We start from the raw sequence: 10,763 nt of genomic DNA, 5'->3' as shown, positions 1-10,763 counted from the left end.
AATGAAAACGAGGGGCAGAATATTTCCTCTCTTACCAAGAGTTGCTCGCTAGCTCATGGTGAGAACAATAGGGAGCTCTGCTCAAGACCCAGTGAAGTGCGGGCGCCTCCGTGCATCTCCTTCCTCCACGATAAATTCCTCCTTCTGGGTAGGGTGAGGCACCTTCTTGCCCCCGGGGAGGGCTTCCCCATGCTGTGGCAGGGCGAGGGGGCGTATGCGGGGCAAAACAGCCGCTGAGCCTTGAGGACGACCACGTACCAGATACGCTGTCGTCTGTCTGCGTGCACGGGAGACTCTCGGAGCTGATCCGCCCTCCCGCTGCCGTTGAGGTGTGTGGTTTGAAAGAAGATTATCAGTTAAGCGCAGCGTGATCAGTTTTAACGATTGCTCATCATGTGATCCAATTTACAATTTGTTTTTGGCTTTTAGGGGCAGCGCCTTAATTTATTGGAATATCATGTGCCAAAACGATGGGAATGCTTAGCCGACCTGTTCCGAGTCTTAGAGAACAACAAGACCTTCCTGAATATCAAACATTACTCCATTAACCAAACCACTTTGGAACAGGTATGGTACCTTGCACGCTTCAGCCGATTGCATTTTGGTAGGGGCTCGAGGCTTCCCCCAGCCGATCTTAAAACTAGTCAGATTACTTCTTGAGGTCGTCCTTTCTTTAAATTAATCGCTGGTTTTACCAAATAGGATGGTGAGTGTTAGGAGGTTTGTTTCTTGTCAGCTCTCCACTAAAGATATGTATTTGGTAGGGCTCCCGTTTGTCCAGAATTACATTGGGCATTCGCTGGGCAAGTCATGCCCCATTAACCTTCCCTTCTTCGTTTTGCTCACCCCCCAAAATGTCTAAGGGGACTCCACCATAGCTGAGCTATAACTGACTTTGGGAAGCCAAGTGTACTGAGTGCCAGAATGTAGAATTAAATCCCACCTTCATTCTAAAGCCACGCTCAAAGCGTCCCGAATTTCCCAGTGGTTTAGTAATCATCCCCACATTGAGCTGTGTCCTCAAAGGATTTATCTGTTTATGGCAGTTTCCGAGGGGGGTGGTATGGATGAAAGCTTTGTGGTTTTTTAGGAAAAGTCAGGCAGTGCTTTGAAGAGATGTCCCTTCTTATAATAATTGAGAAGAGAAGGTCTGGTGTCCTCACAGGTTAACAATGATTTTCATCGTTTCGTTCAGGTATTTATTAATTTCGCTACTGAGCAACAGAAATCCTCACAATCTACTGTGGCTACACCTACTGGCTCTCACCAGCCGCCTCACCTGCTTATCTAAGCACGGAAGGGGACGTTTCTAAGAGGAATAATACCCTGTCTTTTGTTACCATTCATCCTTAAAGATCAAAGGAGCCCGCTCGCCTTAGAGGAGCTGGGAGTCAGGCTCCTGGTGGCCAGATCCATCCTCTCTTCCTTTCCTCTTTGAAGCTGTTGGTTAACTCATAACCAGCAAACTGGAAGATTGTTTTCTGTAGACTTTCAGGGAGTTCCTCCCACGTGGCTAATCCCTTTGTCAAGCCAAGGAGGGGCCGGCTTCTTCGTGACGAGTGAACCCAGAGTCCAACCTGAGACATTTTGGAGCTGTCAGAGACTGGCCATTCCTGAACATTTCACTGTACTTTTAAGGAAACTGAGGCAGCCAAGGCTAGTAACTTTCCTGACTGGTTTGTTTAGGAAATAGTACCTCGGACTGTTTGCTGTTTCTGTCCCCTTTCATCACTAGATAGGCTTACATGTGTTTACATAAAAGATCGAAGATTTAAACACGTGTTTTTTTGTAATACTGGATATTATATGGGATGACATGTAAAAATTGCCACTTTTCTCACACAAAAGATGTTTCTTAGGAAAATCAGAATTAAGGAGCTTTTTAGAGAACGCTTTAGCAAAATCAAGTAAATTGAACTGGGTACTCTGTGTCATTTATAAAAGTTTTGCCAGACTTCCACAGATTTTAAATATATAGGCAGGGATGGAAAGAAATAGAATGTGGATGTATTTTATTTTTTCTTAATCTCTCAGTTTTCTTAATGCCTCCTGGTATTCTGAGGTGCATTCTAGTTTTAAAGCCGGTGACGTAAACTATCTAGTTACTTCAAATTTTACCAGCAAAATCAGTACCTACTTTTAAATGCTTTAAAATTTTCTAACAATTCTGCCATTCTCAGAATTACTGTGCTAGTATTTTCAGATATAAAGCTCCATGATGTGGCTCCAAAGGGCTGTAGACACTTGACATTCTGCATCTGATAGCAAAATGTGTAAAGTCCTTTTGTCCACCACTGAAAATAGTTTCTAGCCAGACATTTCTGAGCTTCAAGATATTTCTTAATCTTCACTGAGTAACATTTTTCTCAAATCTCAATGGAGGGCTGCGTTAATTTTATTTTAAAATTTGACCTTGTCCACTTAAATTTTTGAGTGATAGTAGCTTGTGGCCAAAGGGAACCACTTTCCCATCACATTTCTTTACTAATGCAGGATTTCGCTAAAATCTGTCTTTCCTGATATCATTCGTACATACTGGAGATATTTTTAACTTGTCAGGATTCAGCCAGTCATGGAGAGTTTTGCTGAATGATTTTGATTCACATGAATCCCATGAATTATGCTTTCTTTAAGTTTAGGGTTTAGGATTTCTTACAGTTTAGGGTTTTTTACAGTATAGGGTTTATGATCTCCCCCTCAGTTCTGACAGTCTCACTGTCAAAATGGAAGATGTAATCCTTTATGATGATTGTTGTTGAATCAATCCATAAAATCTGTGACACAGGAATGTGTTTATACTGCGGTGAATAAATGAGATGTGCTTTGATTGAACCTGATTCTTGGAATGAACTTGTGTATTTTCTTGCATCATTAGGGATCCCGTTTAACCGAGCTAGGGAAGAAATGTACCTATTCAAGATCTTTTAAAGCTTGAAAAGGTTACAGTTTGATTGAGCTTCAGTCTGTGATGTTCTGCTCGTAGGGATTCTTCTCCACCCTTTGAGCCGCTGTATTCTTGAAGGCTGCGTTTCCAGGTAAGCCTTTGAACAATAAACAGGAAGAAAAAAGAAACTCACTATGTGAAAACGCCATACCCCAGAAGACTGGATAGGAAAGGTCAAATCTTATGTTAGTGTTGAAAATGTCATTGCATTTATAAGTCATGCAGATATTTTATGCCTTTGGAGTTAAACATTTGTCTTAAGACCTTTGGGCTTATGGTCACACAACTGAGACTTTTAAACAAACTGCCTTCTTTGGAAAGCATTCCGAGTAGAGTTCTTTGTAAGGCTGAGATCATCTTGATTATTCCTGTTCCAGCAACCCAGCTTTTATTGTACGGTTTATCTTTACCAGGATATTTAAACAGAGGATGTATGAAAGCCCTCATGCAAAATCGGGATTGGAGAAAGCAAACAATAAGTGTATTTTTAGAGCAGTAAACAGTGGGGGACTTAAGGTTATAGTTGGCTTGGGTTAGTTGATGTTGAATGTTGAACCGAGAAAAAGAGCAGCATGATCGCTCTAAAACCTTCCATGAAATATACACCCTCCCCACCCTCCCCCTCAATTTGGTGTTCATGAATATGACATGAATACTTTAGCTTAATCACAAATTTCCACACACCCCTACCCCCTCAAATGGGGGATAGACGTTTAAAATTTTTAGACCGATTTGGGCATGTTTTCATGTTTGGCTTTGCTGTGGTGTGTTGGAGTATTTCAGGTCTGTGATGATTTGGGTATGGTATGCTGATGACCTTACAACCCAGTTTGGCATCCTCGAGTAATTCAGAGCCCCTCACACACACACACACACACACACACACACACACACACACACACACGTTCATCTTTTTCATCCATACTGTTGAGCCCATTCTATGTGCATAAATAGATGGTCAGTATGGTAAACATGGGGGTGGGAGACTAACAGGTGAAGGACCCCCAGTCTGTTCCTTGAGAAGCATGCAGTTAGGCGGGGAAGGCGAGGTGGGATCTGCAGGCAACAAGCACTCCCTGCTCTGGGGCCATGCAGTGGGTCCTTCTAACCCAGGGTGCAGGAACCAGCTTCATGGAATAGTTACCACCTGGGAGGGCCATCACAGATGGAGAAGTGGGAACAAAGGGAATATCAGAGCAAATCGACAATTTTCCATGGGCAATGGATATTTGCCTGCTATTCTGATAGAAGCTGATACAGCAGCTCCACAGACATCAAAAACCCAGCTCTGCCATTTTTAGACTCTCCCTCTTATGCCAAAGTGGCTGCTGGAGCACCAGCTCTCACAATATTTGAAGCAGAAAACAAACCAGATTAAGGGGGGAAGAAAGCACACCATTTAAAGAGGCCTCCTGGCAGTCTACCCCACATACTCAGGTGTATAGGACATTGTCATGCAGTTTTAGCTGAGTCCCTAGAATGAAACGAGAGTTCTGATTCTGTATAAGAACAAAATGGGTGCTGGATAGACAGCCAGCAAGCTCTACTGTAGGAACACAGAACCAGGTGTGTGCCATTTGCATGAGAATGGAATAAAATCACTTTGGGGCATGTTGAGTAAACCAACTAATAGCAAATGATGACTATCTTTGGGCATTCCGTGTTCTGAAGATTTCTATTTTCAGAGTTAAAGTAGCATGGTAAGATATACAGGTCAGATGCCATCTGTGTTTATAAAGATATTGTCAAGTGGAATGCAGTAGCTAAGGGGGAGAAAGAAGTTTATGGATATTTTCCATTTGGACTTAATAAATAGCCCTGTCACTTACTCACATTGGGAATTCCTATAAGTGTTTTAATAGATAACTTTTTTCCCTCTGGAAAGGGTTTCAAATTGCTGGAAGAAGTCAGAAGCATTTTTTCTTACTTCTTGCTTTTGCTTGTCATTGCAAAAGAAACACTTCACCATGTTATCAGTGAATCCATCACATTTTTCTTTACATGTGAGTGTTTTAAGGAAAAATGGGGTCTACTGACTGAAATGTACATCTCAAACCTAGCAAAATTCGTCGCTTAAAAGATACATCTAGAAATGTCAGGAGCACAGCTTTCTTTTAAATAGAAGGGAATGTTGTGAACACCATGTTTGTGGTGGCATTTACATCTCATGCGTGTGGTTTGTCTTGCTGAATTTCACCCATTACCAAATTGTGGTGGTATATTATCTGGTTCGTGGTTTTGTCCTTGAGAAACCGGGAACGAGGCTTCAGATCAACCTTCATGGGGCGTCATGGTGGTGATGAGTCCTTGGGTACCGTACTTGTCCCCACTTGCACACTGGGGCGTGCTCTGCTCAAATGTAGTCATGGGAAGACTTCTTTCGCCCCAGCATGAATTTAATTGAATTAGGATTACAGACAAGGGCAAAACAGCAGTCCAGGAGAAGTCCACTGGCTGGGCATCAGGAGACCTGGCTTGACTTCCAGCTTGAGTGGGATCTTTTCCACTGAAACCCTGAGCTTCTGTTTTCTTCACTTTTACAATCAGGATGAGATCTCTATATAGCCTAGTGAAATAAGCAAACCTCCACAGGGAGTGCATGAATATACAACATTAGCAAAGAAAGCGGAGCAGATCTACCGATAGAAATGGGGTGTAGGAGAATAATATGAAAAACTTTATGCAGATTATTTCAAGACAGATGAAATAGACGAGATTTTTCGGAAACCATTAATGATCGAGATTATGTCAAGAAAAGCAGGCGGGCTGATTCGCTGCGTGAGGTGCTTCCTTGGGGTGCTTGAGCCCACTAGGAATGGCAGCCCCGTCTATGAAAGAAAGACAGGCTTGCTGGGGAGCCTGGGATGAATACTGGAAGTGTTTAGATGAGAACACAGAGGACGCTTCTCAGTGCAAGAAGTTAAGAAGCTCATTTGAATCCAGTTGTCCCCAACAGTGGATAAAATATTTTGATAAAAGAAGAGACTACTTAAAGTTCAAAGAAAAATTTGAAGCAGGACAATTCCAGCCTTCAAAAACAACTGCAAAGTCCTAGGCTGCTCCTGAACTTCTCAGAAGGTTTGAATCATGGTAAACAGCATGACTTGGTCCACATTAACAACTCTTTAAAATGATCAAGTAACAGAGATTCCATCATTCAAACTATGAAGAATCAAAATGGTATGAAAGATGCTTAGTTTTAATTTAGTAAGGAAGCTATATTTTAAGGAAAATTAAAGCCTATTATATATATATAAAAGAAGATTATGTCAAGAAAACAACTAGCCACACGAGAAAATGAATTGGTAGCCATGGGTCATCACCCTACCTTTAACTTAGCCCAAGACAGGGGACCCAGATGGCTTTATGAGTCATAGAGATAAACTATGTTATACAACTACTTTAGGAAATAAGGAAAGAATTCCTATCAATCTCATTTTAAGGCTAATATAGCCTTGGCACAGAAAGTTCTCCAAGAACAGAGGTAAAGCAAGTATAGGGCAACTTCACGTACAAACACAGATACAGAAATATTGATAAATGGACCTCAGTAGTGTGTAGAATATGGCTCATAATCCGTATGATTTATCTAAGGATTGCAATGGTGGGTCAAAATGAGAAACTTGGGCGTGTGGGTGGCTCAGTTGGTTAAGTGTCTACCTTTGGCTCAGGTCATGATCCCAGGGTCCTGGGATCGAGCCCCGCATCGGGCTCCCAGCTCAGTGGGGAGTCAGCCTCTCCCTCTGCCGCTCCCCCTGCTTGTGCTCTCTCTCTCTCTGTCAAATAAAGAAAAATCTTTCTAAAAAATGAGAAACTTAATGCAACCCACTGCGTTCAAAGGTAAGAATGTGAATTGTCTGAGATGCAGACAAAATATTTCCTGAAATATATAAAATATATTAGAAAACTAACATGTTAAAATTAACATTGCAAGTGAATTTCCACAATCTGATCAAATATATCTAATCCTATGTATGAAATGGTACAAGCTGACCTGTGTTGTTCTGTGTAAATACACGATTCCTCTCTCGGGGACTTTGCCCTACTGAGCTTTTCTCTCTTCTTTCTCTCTCTTGGCACTGGGTCCTCTTCTTCAGCATTGAAGAGGCCCTGTCTGTCTCATTTTATGAACTAGCCTGTCAGTGGCTCCAGTCCCCCAGGAGCCCCTCTTCCTGGCCCGCGGGCCAGACTCTCCGCAGTCCTTGCAGCCCCGCGGACCCGCACGGCTCCCACCTACCGCACTCGGGACACGGCTCGTTAGTGCCACCAGAACAGCCCTGGCCGAGACGGCAAGGGCCTCCACGTAGTTAGGGATGGACTGACATCGGTTGCTGGTTTCCCCACCTGGTCGTTCACCGTCCTCTGAAAGGCTCCCTGACATCCCACTGGACCGCGGTCCTGCTATGGCGCTCCCACCGGACCACGTGCCCCATCGAGTCCTGCTGGCCAACCACCTGCTTTCTGCATTTCTGGTGGCTGATAGGATGAATACTCACTGCTGTCAGAATACAGCAGAGCATCGGCAGTGATGCCCGGATGCCCCGACTCGCTACCCTGCACACACTTCTCCCCCCAGCTGCTTGAAGTGCCTTAGCCTTTGCATGCTTGAAATGAATCCCCTGCTGCCGCGGATGTGTACGTGGGAGTCCCTCTGTGGGGCTAACCTGTCCCCTCCACGGGTCAGCCTGAGTGTGGTCCTTTCTGGATGCTTCTCTGCACACTGCCCAGGTCCCTTCCTCCATGATCCCTGTCACTGCAACTGTGTACGTCGTCTTCCCAACAAGCGCCGTGGGGACAGTGTCACTTGTGAGCAATTACTTGACCAAGCTCATCTGCCCCACTAAACTGTGATTGCCACTGGGCCAGTGGCGTGGCGTGTGTCTGTGTGCGTGTGTGTTTCCTTTCTCCATTGGATTCCCGAGGCCTGGCACCAGATCAGTGATCACTGGATAGTTGTTGAGTTGAGGCTTCCATGAATGAGTGAACGGCCATCGATTTGCCCTCAGAATAACCAGGCTGTTCCAGTCCTCCGGGGCCACGTCTGGTGGGGACGCGGAGCCAGCAGAGAAAAACGCACAGAGAAAAGCAAGGAATGCTGCTGAGCTGAGGTGGAAGCTGCTTATGACAAACAACCACATCCCGAGCAGGGGGTTCCGTGCTGCCAAGAAAGGCACGGAGTTCTGACGGCACCCAGCCTGCACGAGAGGAAGCAGGTGCAATAGGAGGGGCAGGTGGGTGCGCTGGGGTCTGGGCAGCCGCTCTGCAGGCGGGGACCTGGCACGGCCCCATGCTTCTTGGCAGACACGGCGGCTGGAAGCAGGGGTGTGTCCTGCGAGGTCTGTCGTTCAGGGAGAGAGCCTGCCCTGCCACCTTCCCAGAATTCATCTCCTACTTGCTTCATGGAAGCGGCCTTGATCAGACTCCCGGACAGCAATCCTGCCACCATCACCATGGGCCTCCCTACGGCGGCCGCTTTCCAGAATCATGCTGGCCCATGAAAGCCTCTCTCTTCCTCTGCTGACCCCCAGTCCTTTCCGCCTCCTCTTCTCCGTCCAAGGAGCGATGAGCCCCACCACCCAGCCCCTCCAACCACAAGCCGAAGGGCTGCTCTTACACACCTGTGCTTACTCTCCCACCTTCCAGAACTTAATTCCAAGACACACTAATTACTGTTTGCTCTCTTAATTGTTTGAACCTCCCCCGGCCAGGTCAGAGTCAACTGTGCACGCCTCTGAGTGTCTGGATTCCTATACCCACCTTTATTGTTAAAAAACATCTTTGTATCTTTTTTTTTCAAAAAGCGTTTCAAAATCAGGGGCGCCTGGGGGCTCAGTCGGTTAAGCATCTGCCTTTGGCTCAGGCCATGATCCCAGGGTCCTGGGTCCCTGCTCAGTGGGAAGCCTGCTTTTCCTTCTCCCTCTGCCCCTCCCCCTGCTCACACGTGCAAGTAAATAAATAAATAAATAAATAAAATCTTTAGAAAAATCATTTCAGACTCAGACCCATTGTGGTAGTCCTGGTGTTGGATCCAGAATGAGCATTCTTGCACATATGAGGACGTAGGCAGGACCCACGTTACCCTTAAAACTGCATCTTCGCTGTTAGTGGGCACCATGGGAAATTCAGCCGGGAGTGAGCCATCACTTGGAGCAGACCACACCTCAGCTTCGGGTTAGGCTCCCCGGGTTCTCAGCTGCTTCTGCTGCCCCCCCCGCCACGGGGAAGCGGCCCGTGCTGGTTGTAAATACCTGTGCACGAGCCCACAGCCATCCACGACACCAGAGTCCCTGTCCCCTGGAAAGTCTGGTCCTCTAGAGTGAGCAAGGCCACCCCAACACTCCTGTGTTGTCCTGGGAAACCCTCACTCGCTCACAGCCTTCTTTAGAGGCGTGAGACGTGGATACGTTTTCCTTCAAGTTACTCAAAGTGAAAAATGTAGAATTACCTCCCCCGCTCCCCATGTAACTATAATGTCCACAAGGAAAAGAATGGCCAGGTTCCAGGTGCCAGGCATGCAGCTTGTTAATGGGATCACCAGGACATATTAACCACACACCAACTAAATTTAGTCTCCTTCAAGCAAGTTGGTAAAAGAACTTTTCTTGAGAGAGAGAGGAGAGAGAGAGAGAGAGCTAGCAGGGGAGGCAGAGGGAGGGGAGAGACTCTTAAGCAGACTCCATGACCAGGGCAGAGCCCAGCTCAGGGCTCGATCCCAGGACTCCTAGATCACGACCTGAGCCGAAATCAAGAGTCGGACGCTTAACTGACTGAGCCCCCCGGGTGCCCGGTAACAAAGATCTTAATAGGAATTTGGCATCTCTGGGGAAGGGCGTGCATTGCCCATCAGCTAGAAGCAGAAAATGCCATTATTACCGATGACAACAGTATGTCCCATGCTTGTGGAAAACAGTGCTGACGTTTTAAGGCTGATTATCATACAGGCGCCCAAGACGGAGACGGACCTGGGACCGGGCACAGTGCGTCCTGGGAGAGGTGTCCTCCAGGCTCGGAGGGCGGCTGCTGGGGCAGGGCAGTCTCAGTCTGCAGGGCCAGAGGTCTGCATGGGAATAATGAGAGAAATGACGGTGCCCTGGCAGCCCCAGGGGGCCCAGCGGTGTGCAAGAGCCGCACCACCCGAGACACCTCTCGCCCTGGAATCACCTGGCTGGCGCCTGCGTCGCCTCCGCTGTGGAGGGAACCAGCGCCTGGATGTCAGGAGAACCTACGAGAGCATGGAATTTATAACAATGGAAGAATAGAGACATGGGTGCTGGGCGCCCGGCGGGCCCTTCTAAGACAAGTTTTGTTTCTGGATCTTTCTTCTTAGGTCTCAATTTTTATGTTGTCTCCATCTTGCTCTTGCCCTCCAGATTCTTACAGGTCTCCCGTCCAGTTTTCCAGCTCAGCCCTTATCTTCCCTCCAGTCTTCAACATAGAAAACATGAATAGCAACTCCCCATGCGGTTCTGATCTTATGCTGTGGGCGAACATCGAAGCACCGTGACCCGAAATAATGAGTGCTTCTCAGTGTGGTGTGAGCAACCCTCTGTTTCCCAACAGGGGCCAGAGGCTGCCTCTGGGCAGCTTGCCTGTTGTCCTTGGGCATTGGAAAGACCTTTAATAAGGGAAGAATGCCTTTATGGTGGTAGCCCTTCCAAACCAATGTACACAAAAATACCACCAGAATACCTTGTTCGGAAGTGGAAAGACATAGTAGAAAAATTGGGTTTTCAGACAGACATGCAAAGGAATGAAACCGAACCACTTTCTTTCACTATACACAAAAATAAACTCAAAATGGATTAAGGACCTAAATATG

At 46.3% G+C, this 10,763-nt stretch overlaps 1 protein-coding gene and 1 long non-coding RNA gene across 2 annotated transcripts; both read left to right on the top strand.

Moving 5' to 3' along the window:
* The first annotated feature begins 436 nt into the window (after nucleotides 1–436).
* Nucleotides 437–2,837, top strand: LOC145716432 (uncharacterized). The gene is made up of 2 exons (XR_014139058.1): nucleotides 437–567; nucleotides 1,196–2,837. It is a non-coding gene; the product is annotated as an uncharacterized LOC145716432 (long non-coding RNA).
* Nucleotides 2,838–5,712: 2,875 nt separating this feature from the next.
* LOC102735370 (cytochrome c oxidase assembly factor 6 homolog) lies at nucleotides 5,713–6,175 on the top strand. Its single transcript, XM_006732364.3, has one exon. The coding sequence runs from the start codon at nucleotides 5,760–5,762 to the stop codon at nucleotides 5,997–5,999; it is 240 nt and encodes a 79-aa protein (XP_006732427.1). The 5' UTR covers nucleotides 5,713–5,759; the 3' UTR covers nucleotides 6,000–6,175.
* Nucleotides 6,176–10,763: the final 4,588 nt, after the last annotated feature.

The sequence above is a fragment of the Leptonychotes weddellii genome, chromosome 12, assembly GCF_054177405.1.
Source record: "Leptonychotes weddellii isolate Sample4059 chromosome 12, ASM5417740v2, whole genome shotgun sequence".
Lineage (NCBI taxonomy): Eukaryota > Metazoa > Chordata > Mammalia > Carnivora > Phocidae > Leptonychotes > Leptonychotes weddellii.
The sequence above is the reverse complement of the archived record's forward strand: the minus strand, read 5'-3'. Positions and strand labels throughout refer to the sequence as shown.